Consider the following 18,256-nt stretch of genomic DNA (forward strand, 5'->3'; position numbering starts at 1 on the left):
AGAAAGACTATTTCATAGTACCTATAATTTTATCCATCGTGATTCTGTTCTATGTAGTATGCCTATACATACATGATAAAATAGAATTTATTCAACTATTTACATTCATTACGTACGTTATACAGCTTACCATCTGAATAAACAGCAGCCTCTCCTGAGTACATTCAAGTTATTGCTATCAAATTTCGATAGTTTAGAAGTTAAAAATTTATCTCTTCAAGAATATTTTTTAGCATACATCCAAAGCCAGAAATTTATCGGATAGAAATCTAATAATTTTTCTGATTCAAGTTACAGGGAGAAAAAATCATCACCATCCACAGTTTGGATTTCCTTATTTCTATAGTAAATATATTATACAGTACTTTGTTACACGAATGAGTATGTATTGTAATCTATCTGTTCAATGTACTGTACATTAGTCACATTGAACATTTTGCTGAATGGTATTTCACGGGCTGTTTAAAGCAAAAAACACCATCATAGATTCTTTATATAAAGCAAGAGAGAGAAAAATACCTATCTATTCAGAATCGGCATTTTTTACTCTATTGTTCTCTAACTTGAGTCGTTTGTTCATTGAAGTTTTCCTGCCCCTTGGAGCTTGGAGTTAGAGAAGTTGTTATTGAGATTAGATAAAATATTTTGTAAAATATGGATGAAAGTTTTTATTGTCATAATTTACTTCCCCTATTTTCATTTTGTCATTTTCTAACACAAACAGTTCCTAAATATCAGAAAATTTTTTACCATTGAAATATACCACCCTCGCAATGCTGAGTGAAAACTTTTAAAAAATTTTTGTACATATCAATTAATTTATCAGGTAATTAATGAAAGTAAAAATATAAAGCGGATAACTAGCTAATCACTGCATTAAAGTAACTTTTCTAACCTCCATAACTTTAGAAAGGATTAATTCTTCTAATTTGAAAGTGTAGATTCCTATGTGAAAGAAAAAAAAATCACACCCTATAAAAAAAATACTAACATTTTAGAAAATCATACTAAGATGAGTAGAAGTAGAGTCTAATACTGGCTTTTCTAAAAAATTCACCAGTTAACTAGGGTACACTATTAGAAGTAATGTGAAAAAGTTCAAAAAGTATGAAACAGAAATTTTGCAAACTTTGGACGCCCAAGGAAATTAGTAGTTCACGAGGACAGAAGAATGCTGTAAGAAGCAAAGAAAGTTCCATTTTTATCAACTCCAAAACTGAATTAATATTTTACAAACAGTTCAACAAGTGATCATGCTAAAAAAAAGCCACTTCTTTCTAAAGTGCATATGAAGAAACATATTTCATGGGCCAAATACCAAAACTTCATCGTGAATGACTAGACACAAGTTGTGGTCAGACGGAATTGTCAGGAGCTTCGAAGCATATAGTAGCAGATTTGAAAAGAAAAATGAAAAACATTCCAAAGCTGTTAAACATGAAGGTGGGTACCATAACTATTTGGGTCTTGAAGAGGTGTAAAATATCTTGAATTAATCAATATAATCATAAACTCTATCACGATGGAGAACCATATTTCTCCATCAGTTTTGAAAAGAAGTATGTTTATCATCAAGACAGAGATCCCAAGTACATAGCTACGATTATTACATCCTGGTTCCGAAAAGATCAAAACACTACACTGGCCTACATAATCTGCAGACTTAACTCCAATTGAGCACTTCTGCTGCTCAATATTAAGGGCAAAAATTGTTAACCTCTCTCAATTTGCACGTAAATGTTTAAAGTATTGTTTCAATTAAAAGATTTTCAAGGTTTTTCATAAAACATTGCAAGGGTGGGAAATGTTTTTTGACATACTGTAAGAGGGTGCATTTTTAACTCCAGTAGGTTACAGCAGCATTCCAGTAGAATTTGATTTCCATCTTTGATGCAGTAGCTAATAAAATTCGTTAAAAATTGTGCAGGTAGCAGAGCATTGTAATACGGATAGCTACTAAAAAAATTATGATGGATTACTATTTACTGTGCGCATTTATTCAAGGATTAAAATGTATTTTATCGATTTTATCAAATATGGAGCATTAATTGACATCTATTAGTTAATGAATAAATGAGTATTTTGAAGCCAGCTGAACATTTAATAAAAATATAAACAAACTGATATTCATCAGTTACTTTCAAAAAGAAGTACTGCTTCTTCCAAAGTTCAGTACAAGTTAAGGCTTTAAAAATTAAATCATGATTAATTAGTAAATTATTTCTTCCAAAGTGTCAGATTATTTATTCATTTTGATCTTTTTTTTTATAGATAAATGTCAATTATAAATTTCTCATGTTCGTTGCCTTCAATTAAGAAAAGCAAACAGGAGCATTGTGACACAAGTGAATTTTGTATTTGATTAATGCCAACATCAGTTAATAATTCATACTGAATAATATAGTGGAAGTTTTTGTCAAATTCCTCCGGACATTTCCGCCATCTTCATTCAGTAATGTTTGCACTAGATGTTTTATGGATCATTAAAATAAATATAAAAAATACACATTCAATTAACATTGTATGCACATTATTATTAAAACAATGCACAATAAGTTGCCAGACATTCTAGTCTATTCAAGACTAAAAAACAATGACTTATTTTTATATTATTTAACTCTATATTGTAAGCACAATATTGACAAACCTTCCACATGTAACAAAATAGAGTAATTTTCATACAGCCGAAATTACTGACTGGATCAGTGATTCTCAACCTTTATGGATCTATGGTATACTTAAACAATTGTGAGAAAATTACAGCACACTTTATTAAGTATCATTGGCCAGACAACAGGTAGTCACAGCTTTAATACTTTTTTATCTTTACTAGTACAGTATAAACTTCTGAAATATAGTTGATAGCAGATAAGTACAGTCGAACTTCTATATAGCGAATTTCTCCGTATAACGAATTCTTGCACCGTACAGTGCTCTTTAAGCCAAAAATATATGTAAAACTGCTTATAAATAAAAAAGTTAGATTTCTATATAACAATTTTTTTTTTATTTGTAAGGACCATTAAAAGTCGATTACTTCCTCTGGGGCGAGTTTGATACCTGAAATTGAATCTGTAAACCCTTTGTAAAACCGCGGCCCAGGTGTGAGAAATATTGGTCGTTGGCTATTAAAACCATCATGTAACCTGCCCCTCTCGTGTCTACCGGTTGTAAAGGTTTTGTTTGTTTGTTTAGTTATGGCAACGTAACACGTGGGCGATCTGCCTAGGGGGATGCCTTCCGGGAGGTCTTTTTAAGGGAAACTGGCCCCTATTTAGGCGTTACAGACATGGAGGAAACCCGGAAAACTCCACGTGGCCGGCGCGAACCCGTGACAGAACTCCCAGTACAAAGGGTACAAACACCACATGGCCACTAGTGGGCCTTGTAAAGGAGGAGGAGAGGGATTAGGTCCAAATGTCATCGTTGACAGATAAACGATTTATAATTAACCAATGTCAAAAACATTAGAAAAGTGATAATGTTTACAACTGCTAGACTAATTTTTGAGATTAGTGCGATTTTATTTTATTTAATAAGTCGCCTAATTGGAATTTGAATAACTGTTAATATAGGGTTTAAGCATTACTAAAAAAAACTGTGTTGCGAGAAGTCGATAATGGCTCAAAAGAGTGACACTGTAGCAAAGTTTGGGAATCCTGCGAATAGTTTATCAATCATAACAACAAATTGCGAAACAATTTTGAAATTAGCCGATGATGCGAGATCTACAGGGAAACGTGATAAAACATGGGTTTACGTCCACGTAGATGAAACAGTTTTAATGCTCTTGATAAGCGTGAAGCATTACATTACGTATTACTGTATATTACGTTTATATTAAATTACGTAAAATAACGAAAAAATTACGTTAAAATAATACTTTATTTACTAAAAAGTGTAATTTCTGTATAACAAAATTTCCTTATACGGATTTTTTTCAGCATTAAGCGACTTTAAAATTTATCACTAACCATTTTATCCAACTCACAGAGTGGCTTTGCAGCCCACCGGTTGGGAACCCCCGATTTAAATGAAGTTTTATTACATTTTCCAAACAGAAAAATGCTTAATCTAAACAAAATCTATTTTACTTTATTTTTTGTTCTCTCAAACAATAGATACTAAAACTACACTAACAAGACGTAAATATTACATAGGAAGAAAATATAACTCCTTGGGATAAGAAAACTATTAGGTATATTTTATAAAATGCAATGCAATTCTGAATCAAAATTAAATCCAAAGTTTCAATACCTTTAATTAATTGCTTATACTGTACTTTTCTAAATAAAATGTTTTGAATACAATTTTATCTATTCATATTTAAAAAAATCCATCTATTCAATCTAACTTGATTTATTCGTTCAATTCATCGCGTAACCACCAGATGGCAGCACAACATTAATTATTAACTAACTCGATATTAATACAGTACAGTACTAATAAGTTATTTTATTTGAAACGTTTTGTTTAGACGATTAATCCAATTTACATTCACCCATAAGTAATTTGAATAAGGTCTTACTTCAACAAATAAATAGTAGAATAAATGAAACACCATCATAAATAAAAAAATTACACAAACAATATCTTTCTGGACTTTGTAAAATCTTCCAAATAATAGCGAGGTTGCGGCCGAAGTTTTCATCTTTAAAACGTGAACGTCGAACGTCGAGCGCCGCTTACAATATAGCGGCGTTCGACGTTCACGTTTAAGAGATGAAAACTTCGGCCGTAACTTCGCTAATAAACGTCTATACTTGTATATATATATATAATATACTTTTTGGTTTTGATAGCATCAAAACCATCCATCTATAATAAATAAGCAGATTTCCTTTAAGAAACAAATTACATTTTAAATTAATAAAAAAAGTAATTAGTATTTCCTAATAAAATTGAAATATTCAGGCAATATTGTTTTCTCTATCTCAACTTATTTCGAAATTATCTAAAGGCATTTTTGTTATTTCTCCAAACTATTTCAATTCCTTCCGACTTCTTACTTTTTCATTCTTTGTCTATTTATTCCTAATATTTCGTTATAATCTCCGACTTCGTTTTACCAAATTTAAATCGAACTCTTTCAAAATATACTTTAAACAATATATTGACAACTCATAACTGAACTTCTGGAAAAGTACATCTGTAAAATATGATATCCGAGGTTTATCTATTATGTAATTAGTATAGGCTAAATTTGGTAATCTAATATACATCTTAAATATGATACACGATAATGATGACAATATGTGTAATTTGGTACGACACACAAAATGTATTGCGAATTCCATTAAAAAAACACTGGTGAAACCGGGTTGAAGAAGTGAAACTTCGCAAAAACATCCGAGGAAAGGAAACTTTTGAAAGTTGTGGCTTAAGAATACCGGAAGCAGATTTGACGGTAAGACTCGAGATGGGAATAGTGCACATTTCACAGACTACAATTACGGAAAGTTCCGGGCGAAGCATCGCCACGAAAAAAAGCTTCGAGCTTTACTTCGTGCCTTAAAGTCGTTGCACGTACAGTACATTAATTTGGCCGAACGTTAGAACATCTTTGAGTGATATCGGTGAAGGAAGTTTGAGGCACAGAGTAAATAAAACCGAAAGCCATTTACCGCGATGATGTTTATTTTTCAAAGTGCCAACGTCTTTGTCTTTCGTGGAAGTTCCAGAGGAGAAATTCAATGCAGATTTATGAAATTTCTTTTGTTTTGAACCTACGTCACAGAAAAAACTTCATATTTTTCTCAGAGGAAACAGCAATTTCTCACTATGTTTACAAAAGTAAAAAAACTCATACTATCTGTGTCCAGGCTTAATTTCGAAATCATCCGAATTTGAAAGTGCTAAAAGAGGGACAAAGCATTTTCCTCATTTAATTATTTTGACAATAATTTAAAATTTATACTTTTAAATTTTATTTTAAGTTGTAATTTTTAAAGGAATGATTCATATCAAAAATGAAACAGACATTGTTAGTCGTATAAAAATGTATCATTTTCAAATAATAAATCCAAAATAATCTACTCATTGTTCTCCACTCCATAGATGAAACAATTAGTACTTGACAAACGAAAGGAATAAATTAATCGTTAAAATAAAAAAATAAACAGTTATAAAACAGGAATAATAAGATAAAAATAATTTCAAAAATATAAATATCACTTGTTATTTAATCAAATAATCTTCAATTAATTTTTTGGTAGGTATAAATACTATCTGACAATTCGTCTCCATTTACTCAATGATTTTTATGTTCGTTGCAATTGCCGATTCCATTGCCAATATAATTATTCTTTATATCTTTTTTAATAAGTATAATTAACTAATGCAAAATAACACAAATTACTTAATAGTTCAATTAATTTAATTTTATTTATAATTAATATTAATTAGCCGTTTAATTGTAGAATTAATGTGACGTATAAAAACATTTCCGGGACGTTTCGGATTTAAAAGAAATATATATATAAACACCGAGATTAAACGCATCTAGGTTATCACGAATTAAATATTCTTAATGCTCATTCTTAAATTTCTTCTTCCAAACTACAAGTTTATAAATGGAAATATAGAAATAAATTTCTCATTTATGTTAAAAACTTTGGCTTACTAAGACAAAAGTAATTGCGTTAATTACTTATTATTCGAACGCATATTCCCGATGCCAACCGAAAAAGTTTACGAAGCTTCGTTACATCCACTGACGTCGAAAAATAACGCAAATTCATTTATCCTAAGTACAGGTTTTATAATTGTTTTACCGAAGATGTAAAATTTTTTTTTTATCCTCGGTGGACACCGTTTTCTCTCTTCTTACCAACGTAGATCCCGCCTAACTGGATTTACTACGGTAGAAAAATATCAAAAAAGCCAAAGATTGAATGTTTTCGCTATTGAGGATATTATAAGATTCGATTATAAGAGGAAAAAGCCGTTGTAGCTCACACGCATTTCGATTATCTAAATTGTAATATAAGGGGAATGACGAAAGTATCCGGAACGACCGTCGGAAAACTCTCCGTTTAGTTTTAACGGCAGTGGCCGAATGGAACCTTTTTTTTCCACCCCCTTTACTACGCGCGATATATTATCAAATAAAAACTTTATCACGGCCGACTCGACCCGATAAAAGCGGAGAAAACCGGCATCCAATTTCGTATTTTGAGACACGACCGTCACAGAAGAGGCGAGAACACCCAACGGATATCGTCGTCCGCAAAGAGACGAATTCTCGGGCCTCCGACAGCCAGAGGGTACGTTTTCTCCGCCACGTCACCGTCGTCGGACGCGCTTCCGCGGCGCGAAGAGGAAAATCTTTCGACGAATTCTAAAGAAAGGAGGGAGGAAATTTTTCTTACCTCGTCCGTCAAGACGTCGGCTTTTCTGTGCAGTTCCTCCAGTTCGCTGCGATCATCCATGATGATCGTGTGGATATTCTGCCAAAGAAAAAAACAAATTAACCACTTAGAACGGGAAAGGTTCGAATCCGGATCACCGGACAAAAATACACGTTAGCGGAAGGGGGACGACTTCACCCGGTTAATCCCTTCACTTCCGTCCGTCCCGTTACTTAAGAAAAAACGGAGGGAGAGGAAGATTCGGGACCCGAAGAGAAAAATCGACGGAACCAGTCGGAAACGGACGACGTTATTGCCGGTATGGAAAGGTCGAACCGATCGAAACCAGACGCCGATCCCGGCTTTACCCCACCCCCTCTCTCGTCGGGAATTACTTTAGTAAATTTTCTGTCAAAAGTCCGCCTTTTCGTTTTAAGACACGCGGCCAATAAATTCCCCCTCTTCCGTAAAGCCAAGACGAAAAAGACACGTGACGTTTCGTCCTCGCAGTAAACAACGCTATCTCTCCTACAAATACACCTAGGAGAGATGCGTTTCGTCCGATCGGATACCCGCCTTTAGCCTGGTCTTCGTTTTTACAGTGCAAATTTTTCTTTCCTTCCTCCGGACGCTATTACCGGCGCGATTTATACTTAGTTTTCCAAGCCACCGACGCCCGCCACGTTATTATTACTACTATTACTGTACGAGAATTTTTTTCGGGTGTTAATTTTCACTTGGCGTGGAACCCAGACCCGGCCCCATCGCGCTATTTTGGAGAAGAGTTATAATTAACCAATAGTTTACTCGACTTAAGTAGCGCCGTCTAAAGATACAGTTACCGTTTACTTTTTCCGTCGGCATAAAAAAAGAAAAAAAAAAGACCGTTTACAGTAGCCGTGACGGACCAGAAAGACTACGGCGTGACGACCGAAGATGTAATAATTAAAAACCCAAGTTTACCTGGAAAACTTGCTAAATATATATTTTAAAACGTATATTCTTATCTCGCGGAATTTTAGTTTGGTATTTATTCGACCGAGCCGACGGGCACGTTCCCCTTTTCTATTCTAACTGGACCACGAAACACCTGGCGTAAGCCGCCATTTTTTTTTCTTTTAAATCAGGAACGAGTAAAAAAGATAGAGGTAGTCGCGGGTCGCCCTCCGTCCCGTCCGATAAGCCTTATCGCCGGAGGGGCGTGGAGCCGCAGCCGCCGCCTTCCGAAGGGGAAGAAAAAGAGACGTTTCGCTTCCTCCGCCGGGTGACAACTTGCCAGATTCTTAACGTCGACCCGAAATTCGGTCGGTGGAGCAACGGAAGTAAACCACGTTCCACCTCGCGCCCGTCGTAACTCAACCGTTTGAACTGGACGTGGAAAATAGATAACGATCCGTTTTTCTTACCACTGTCTGAGAAATAAAATCTTGTAAATTCTGTATATATAAAATAACCGAGCTATATACGTGCCCATCGATTAAAAGTTTCGTCCGAGTTAAAAGTGTCGGGTTAAAGGGTAATTCCGCATAATTTATGGTCTCCTTCGCATCGAAAGAAAATATAAATCGAGTTACGCGACCGTCCGACGATATTCTAAAGCATCGAAAAGAGAGAAACTCTAACGGACAACCGGCACGTCGCATATACTACGATCTCCTATATAAAATTTAATCTTATACCCGGAATCCGATGACGTAGAATTTATTTATCTAGCCTTTTGTTTCCGGAAATTATTTTAAATTGTTAGATGCGTGTTTGTTTTTAACGCGGTCGAATTTGTCGACAAAAGTGAAATATGACAGAAGCGGAGTTTGGGTGGATCGCATCTTTATAAACAAATAGTATTGGTAATCCCGGAGGAGAAGATGCGAACAAACGTACCGCCGAAAACAAACGGAGAAATTACGGGGACAAATACCGATTCCGCGGAGAGAAACCGTGGAGTAAGTCCAGATTTATTTTACGACCAACGCGTTCAAATAGAAGGGGAATACTCTGTTATACCCGAAGAGAGTTATAAAATCAAACTGTATACGATACATAAAATATAAAATTCGGACAATTTGTAACGTGCGAATGTTTCCACTTCAAATTGGCCGAACCGTTTAAAAATATAAATGAAAAGAACAAATATTTGCATTTCGTACATTTAACAAACCATACGCATTTAATATTTATAGTGTTTGTTTCGCTTCTGTTTCCCAATACTTTTTGTCTCCCGAGAGATTATTGATCTGTAGGAAAAAAAAACCAGAAGGAATTCTCTCTCTTACATTTAAATCCCAGCAGTTTTTCCGAACTTCTTCTTACAATAATTACCAAACTGGTTGACGTCATTTTTATTTTTCGATAAATTTAAAAATTTGCTGTGTGCATTAGTCTACAATTTTGCCAATAATATTTCTATTCTAAAAAACGTTTGCTTTCTCCCTGTAAGGTAAAAAACCAGTACCGCAATTTCCTGTTTTGGAGGGGAAGGATGTCTGTGATTAATGACATCGTCACAATGTCGGGCTGCAATTTTTAATCATATTTTTAATTTATTTAATTTAAAATATATGCTTTCCATCTCAAATTAGTAGTGGCTTGCCCCTGTACATCACACTTTTCCTGTTAGCAGTAATCGTGTCGGTCATCTAACTCCTTCGGAGAGGGGGGATTTTTGAATTGAAATAACGTGATTTCCAGTTTGTTCCTACCGAAAATTCGTACACACACACACTGTAGATACAAAATTAAAACAGACCAAAGAATAAAATTTAAGAAATGCATCTGGGTGAAACAATGTTGTTGTCTGGCTAGTATTTTTGGGTTTGTGGATGTGATATTTCCTAGAAAATAACGGTGTTTGAACCGATTACATATTGCGATTTAATAATACAACCTTTACAATATTTTAGAATTACTAAAATTGAATATAATAAATACAATTACTAAATGATGTTACAACAGTATGAGCAGCAATTTATCATGGACAGAATAATTTCAATGTTGCAAAAACGTATGAAAACTGAATGCAGGCATGATATACTTAACAATAAAAATAACGACGTGATGCTGTAATGAACATTTTAAATAAATACTTAAACGCTATTTTTAACGTTGTGTTTGAAGTAATTTTGGAGAAACTTTATTTCTGTATTTTTTTTTTAGCACATTTATTAATAGAAACTTTGATTGTTAAAAGTGAAAAATAAACAGTTATCTGTTTATAAGATGTAAATCTATCGGCGAAATCAAATTCTTTGCATAAATTTGTATTATTTTTAATTATAGAGGATACTACTAAAATCCATTGTGTAAATGATACAAAGGTGAACGACGACAACTAATTAATTAAATAACAGACATGATTAACATCTTCTAATTCGTTCAACTTGACAAAAATTATCTACAGTAATTCATTGTAATAATTATTAACGAATTTTTAAAAAATTATAGAAATTAAAGTCTCGCCTCCCATCTTGCAGTCGGTTTTATTCCCAGCCAAAAATTTTGATTAACGGAATCAACTCTATAGAATTGGGAAATGTAATAGAAAACAAGAAAATGGGAGATGGAATAAGAAAGATGACAACGTACCATACGTACGTAAACAATAACAAAAGGGAACGGGAAATGGATATTGATTAATACAACGGCAACCGGTGATATTACATATGAGACGTAATGATCTTTCTGGACTTAATGAAGAGAGTGTCTAGTCTCTGCACGACAAGCGTAGGTAATTTCATCCAATTAAAATACAAAAAAAACTTTCGCATTCTTGTTAAAAAGCTATTATAGTTATATCTTACAACAGAAATTTTTAAATATTCATTAATATCTTATGCTAATTCCAATTCTGGTAGTAATTCCATATCATCTACCAGATGAAAATTTGTGGAGGTTATCTTTTATTTTATTGCAAAAATAACGTTACGATTTAAAGTATTATCAGTAAATCTTTTTATAGCATCTACTGATACGAATCGTAAGTGAATTTTGTGACCGATATCCATGTAAATTCATTTATATATATATATGTATTGCAGTTTTTCTGAAATTTATTTTCTTAGCTATAATAAACCCGACAGAGGAGTTGTAAGATATTCACAAAAAAATGTCATAAGACTACCATAGACTCCCATTGTCCAAATGTACCATTTAACAATCAAGAATTTAATAATGCTGTGGTTACTATTTCAGAATTAAACTATAACTCTATAGTTACATATGGTATGAAAATATCTCAACCACTAAACACGCATTCAAAGAAATGAACTATTTGTTTCACTTCCAATAAATTGATTATAATTCAGTCATACGCTATTTATTAACTTACTCTGTCCAGAAAATAACTCAATTTTTCACTCACTTCCCAGTTAAAAATTTCGATAAATCAATGTTACATACATAAAACTAAATGGTCTTAAAGAAACGATTTTTATTCACATAAATGCACCAAAAAGTAAAAAGAATTTTCTTCGGCTTTCGCGGTGTTCTCGATATTATACCACCAGAAATAAGAGCGTGGGGTGCTGGTGGGAAGTCCACAAAAATTGATAGAAATTGTAACAAAAACCATTTCTGAACACGAACGCCCAACGGTTTTATTTTTGGTCACATAATACCGAGAACAGCATGAAAGCTGAAGAAAATTTATTTTTTACATTTTGATGCATTCATGATAAAATTGTTATAGAAGGAATTTAACAACAGAAATGATATACTTGATAGTTATTATATAAATTATCATCAAACGATTTAGTAAATATATCATGTCAACTTTTTAAGTGTAGATGGAGTTCTTGTCAATTACGTGGTTATAAATTTTACAGGCTTATATTCAATGTGAGCCAACAAAACATAAAGAACTTAATGTAATGATACTATGAACCGATTAGTTGATGATAAAATCAAAACATGTTACGAGTTCATAAAATTATAGCTGTTCTGGTCAAGCTCACAGCATTATAATAGCAATATATATATCCATCAATGTAATATCGTGTCATTTTTCCACAAATTCTGGATACTGTAAAAAAAAAAATACTTTGGGTTTGGTAAAGATTTATACATAGAGCTGGGAAATTTATTAAAAAAATGTTTCTAACATAAATTTGGAGAATGTCCTAAAAGTAAGATACAATCTTTTATAACAACTTAATTTTTTTAATGTAATTTGTAGTTAAATCAGCTATTTGAAAGTACAAGATCTAAGCTATTTTTCTATACAGTTGCCATTCTTTTCTAAACACTTTTCCTTGTGGGAGATAAGAGCAAAAATTCCTTCTGAAAAATTCTCCGCTTAATGATTTGAACAAGTCCATGACTATCGTTAACTTCATCATCATGTGAGAAGTGTGAGCCACGAAGATATTTCTTAAAAGGCCCAAAAAGGTAAAAAATCAGAGAATGCTAAGTTTGGTCCATTACTTCCCATTCATACTTTTTTAGCTGATCTAAAGTGTAACATGCAGTATGGGGGGAGTTACATCATCATGCAGAGTATAAACTCTGCATGATAATGTAACTCCCTAATTTTTACCTTCTTGAACCTCTTAAACATTTTGGGAGCTTACATATCTCAGATGATGATGATATTAAAGATGTGGTCATGGACTTGTTCACATCATTAAATGGAGAATTTTTCATAAAGGAATTATTGCCCTTGTCTCCCACTGGGAAAAGAATTTAGAAAATAATGGTAACTACGTGGAAAAGTAGCTTAGACTGTGTACTTTCAAATAGCTGATTTAATTTTTAATTGAAACCTCAATTTACGGAGGTTCCACATTATCTGAGGCAAACCTGCAAGTGAATATATTACTTTTTTTTTTATACATCTATATAATTAATTGAAAGTTTAAAATAATTGTGAGACAAACTGTTTGTATTAAAATGTAACTACAATAATATGAATTTTTATTCTTAAAACTATTGTACATATTAGCTGAATAATAAATGATGTTAAAAATATTCAGAAATGAGTTGTTTTACTTTCCCAGAAACATTTAAAATTTTATGGTGCCATCTGTTATATTATTTTATTAAAAACTTATATTTTTGATTATAATAAATGGCAAAAAGCTTAATTTTTAGGGTAGTTTTATAAAAAATTGTAAATGCTAATAACAAGTAAAATTGTCATTAAGTCCGACCCTATTCCAAATACCATGCAGGACTCCTCCTCTATCTCTACACTCCCTTGAACTTGACACACCAAAATTTAATAGCATCAATCTCCTAAAATACACAACCTCCCTACAAAATTTCAGAAAATTTCAACAAAAACACAAGAGTTATTAAGCTTCAAAGAGAGCAAATAAAACTGTGTCCCCCACACACATACATACAGAAATAATTGTGGTCATTTTTTAACTGATCACCGTACTTTCCCTGTTATATATAACAGAGCTGGGAAAGTAAAAATATAGTTCCTATATGATTAAATTCATTAAGGTATAAAAAGAGACTTAAAGTACCACCATATAAATCTTTTATCATTGTAATTTGAAATCCAAAATAGTCAAATGGACCTTTGTAGTTTTCAAATTATGAAGATTTGAAAAGCTGTTCTAGAAGTATTTCTTTTAACTGAAGATAGTTCAAAAAGAACCAAATATTTTTTCTGGTAATTAAACAAGTTGATTACCTTAAGCAGTTTCTAGTTTTTGAATATAAATAATATGATGCCAAATTTGTGAACTTTAAAAGACTAATATTGAGTATTTGAAAATACTGAATTGTTTAGCAAAAATATTTCAAATTAAATGCATATACTATCAAAGTAATTCAACTAGGAGTTGGAATATTTTTATTTGAAATATCATCCATCCTGATGCATATTGTCTATCATTTTGAGATTGTTGACTAATCATCATTTTTAAATGCCTCCAGAAGTTCTAAAAGAATGAAAGACAGATGAAACTAGTCACCTTACAGTTATCCAGGATAACTGCTGACACTTGGCCACACAAAAATGCTGTACGTAAATGTTAAAGTATCAGCTCTATCTTGTGGGAAACTTTATATTTAAATTATGGATAAAATACTCCAATTCTAATCTAATACAGTTACTTATAAAAATAACTTTGAAAATGTATCACTCAGGCAGAGTATACTAAAGTGCTTGGGAGCTCTGGAGATTTACAAATTAGAATTGAGAGAGGAATGCCTCAATTTTAAGATGGTAAGGAAATTTCAAGTACATAGCAAATATTTTTTGATGATTCAAACTGGAACCAAGAAAATGGATTTCATTAAGAAAATATATATGTAAAGCCTGCATAAATGCATATAATATCCTTTTTAAATTTGTAAATATTCTTACTAAGAACATCAAACACAATTTTAAATTTTACCATCATTCCAAAGTTTAAAATATATCATTCTCCTTCAAGTTCCAAAATAGAACAAATGGTTTAAGATTTGAAGCAGACCTGTAAATAGTTGAAAACATTTGTCCACATGAAAATTAAACTCCTGCCAGTGTTAAAACAAGGTTTTTGGAGCATTGTAATTAAACTTGGTCTCGTGATAGCCAGCTGCTATTGTAGTTGAACAGATGGTGTTCAACCCCTGTAACCACCTCTGGAATAAATTACATAGTATAATGTTAGAATGAGCACTAAATTTTTGATATATGCCAAAATATATATAATGGTCCCTATGGCAATTTGTATATCTAAAAATGAAATAGGGGATCAAAAATGTTTGTTGTAATGTATCTAAAATTAAATGATTTTTGCTGGTATAATTTTAGAGGTTAGTGGAGTTATTAGTCAATTACCAGCTTTGAAAAATTCAGTAATAATCCATTTCAAGCCATGCAATGAAGCTTACTGTAAATGTATACATTCAACAGTTAGAGCAGCTTTGTCTAAAACTTCAGGAAAAGCATCCTGCACTTGTTAACAGAAAAAAATCACCTTATTGTATGACAATGCAAGGCCACATGCAGCAAAGATTGCACAAAAAAAATTTTGGAATTTGGCTGGTCTACTTTGCCTTGTCCACCATATTCACTGGATCTGACACCAACCGATTTTCATCTTTTCCAGGAACCCACGGAATGCTTTACGAGAGCAACAGTTCCAAAATCCTGACCAGGTTCAGGAGTTTTTTGATTCAAAACTACCAGAACTTTATGCAAGGGGAATTGACAGGTTGCCCAAAAAAATGGCAAAAAGTCATCAATAATGACTGAATATGTATTAAAGTCTATTGTTGTACATTTTATTAGAAATAAATATCAGTTTAGAAAACCAAACTTATTTATGACTCAACCCAATATTTTACAAAATAATTGCATTTACTTTTCCTTAAATATCTCATTTTATCTAATACAGTGGTACCTCAGGATACGAAATTAATCCGTTCCGAAACTGAGATCGTATCATGAAAATGTCGTAAGGTGAATCAACTTTTCCCATACGATTACATGTTAAACCAAATAATTTGTTCCAACGCGAAAAACATACTCAAATTAAAGCCAAGTAATACATTTAAAAAAATAACTGTAGTAAGGAAAACAAATGAAAAATGCGAATTAATGTAACGTCGTATGGTGAGTTTTTGTTCGTATCGTGGAGCAAAAATATGTTCGAATTTCACGTCGTATCCTGAAAATTTCGTATCCTGAGGTACCACTGTAAACTGGACTGTGTGTTTGTGAGCATTCTCATTACATTTAACCAGTTAGTGCAATAGTAGATTTTATCTAACTAAGATATGTGATTATTGTTCTCAGTGCCTTAATTTAAATACTAATTTATTGTATGCTAGATTCAAAATAACTAAATAAGCAAAAATTATTCCATATTTGTTTCTGAACAATCTGCCAGATTAATACAAAAATATATATACACAGTTAACCCCCTACCTGATATATCAAGTAATGATTTATATATATATATATATATATACACACACACACACACACACACACAGTAGTGTTCATTTATAACAAATTTTTGGCTATAACAAACCAATTTTAATTTAAGTATGAAGGAAACACCCATAAGAGCAATGTTATTTTCTTCTGACTACAACAAACAATATTTGGATTTAAAAAATGAAAGTTATTGTTAATAACAAATAATGCATACAAAAAAATACTTCAGTCATTGCTAGGGTTTCTAAATAAAAACTTTTTCCTGTAACATAATGGGAATGACATGAAAGGATTAACCTTATTCTGGTTTGGATGCCACTTGGATGATTGTTGTTCTGACATCCTTCCACTTCTTCAAAAGATCTTTAGTAGATGATGTCGACATTGGTCCTCTTTCGTATTCCTCTTTTTCAAAAGAAAACACATTTCGCTGAGTTTCTGGGTGTTGTTCGTTTGAGAGTTCTTGGAGTTCTTCTGTCGTCAGATCAGCTTCAGGTTCCATTATGAGCGCTAAAATGCTCTTTATTTCTCAAATGTGATTTTCATTACTCCATTAGCAGCTTGAGACTTCTTGATATATCTTTCATAGCTAAGATTGTGACTACTGTAGACCCGTTCAAGCCATACTGCCTAGCAACATCAGACATCTTGTGCCCACTTTCTATGTTGGCTATTATCTCTTGCTTGGTTTCTACAGTGAGCACAGTTCTTGACACCCCTCTTTTTAGGTTCCATAATATTATCAGTTTTTTTAAAATAATATAAATAATATACTATAAAAAATTATTTGCCAGAAATGTAAACAAAAAGCTGGAATTACAAGGGAGAGTTTCAAAATTCAAAGGAATACTATCTGATTGGTATTGGGTTGAGAGTCGATACTGACATCTCCTGTGCTCCAAAAGGTTTCGAATTGTTACCTGAAGACAAGAGAAAATCAATTGGTATTTGCTATTTTCTATTGCGTCTTTTTATGTTTGTCCAGTAAAGTGTTTGTTATCCGAACATGTGTTCATTGTCTGATCATAAAAATATTTTGCTAAAGTGTTCGTTATCAGATTTGTTTGCTATCCGAACTGTCCGTTAACCAACCACCCACTGCATATAATTTCACAACATAAAAGTTTGACAAAATTACTAGTTTTACTATGTTTGAAATTTTTTATTATATATTCATTAAATATTTATGCTGTAATATACAACAGAAATATATACATGGTTCCTACTCAAACTTTTGTTTTAATTTCCATGACTTTCCCTAACCAACTTTTTATAAATTCCTTGACCCTCACATCCCTTACAGTATCGGCTTTGAAAAAAAAAAAAAAAAAAGCAATTATAATTTATTATTCATTAACAAGCTCTATATAATCCATGTACTAAAGTATATGTATTTATTAAACTTATCTCTCAATAAATTTTTTGAACTTTATAAAATATTAATAAACTGGAAAAAAATCAGAAATTGTTTTGTTATGCAATTAAAATTATTAAAATGAAAAATGTTAAATAAATACCATTTAAATTATTTATCATTTTGTGCACTTTTTAAATTTTTGGGGAAATTTTGACTCCTGAAAATATTCTGCATCCTTTTTCGTAAGTTGTATTGCACCACATTATTTCTTGCTACCTGTAGACAGCTACACTTAATCAAGGAAATTGTCAGCAAAAATTCAACAAGGCAGCCAAAGAAACAAATTCCCTGACTTTTCCTGACTGACACTTTTTAACAAATTCCCTGACATTCCATGACTTTCTGAACACTAATGAAAATCTCTGATTTTTCATTACTTTCCAGCTGCACAGAAACCATGTATATAATCATTGTGCACACAATCCCTGTATATAATATAACCCTGTATATATACATTGAACAAAATTCAAAATTTATATATTTGAAGGTGCACAGAACAGAAAACGTTCTTTCGAACTTTAATTATTATTGTAAAAAAAGTTACGATCAATAAATCAATGTGCAGATTCAGAATTATTTATAAAATTTAGTATGTAAATATTTTTTTTTTGG

At 32.2% G+C, this 18,256-nt stretch overlaps 1 protein-coding gene across 1 annotated transcript in view; it reads right to left on the reverse strand.

The window, feature by feature from the left end:
• The window catches only part of LOC111613900 (synaptosomal-associated protein 25-like), a 60,413-nt gene that overhangs the window by 10,590 nt on the left and 31,567 nt on the right, over window positions 1–18,256 (reverse strand). The window contains exon 3 of the mRNA XM_023355420.1: window positions 7,371–7,448. Coding sequence (XP_023211188.1) covers window positions 7,371–7,430 — 60 coding nt within the window. The 5' untranslated portion in view covers window positions 7,431–7,448. The remainder of the gene's footprint in view (window positions 1–7,370; window positions 7,449–18,256) is intronic.

Source organism: Centruroides sculpturatus, unplaced genomic scaffold (genome assembly GCF_000671375.1).
Source record: "Centruroides sculpturatus isolate CEXI.00-Female unplaced genomic scaffold, Cexi_2.0 scaffold18, whole genome shotgun sequence".
NCBI classification, from domain to species: domain Eukaryota; kingdom Metazoa; phylum Arthropoda; class Arachnida; order Scorpiones; family Buthidae; genus Centruroides; species Centruroides sculpturatus.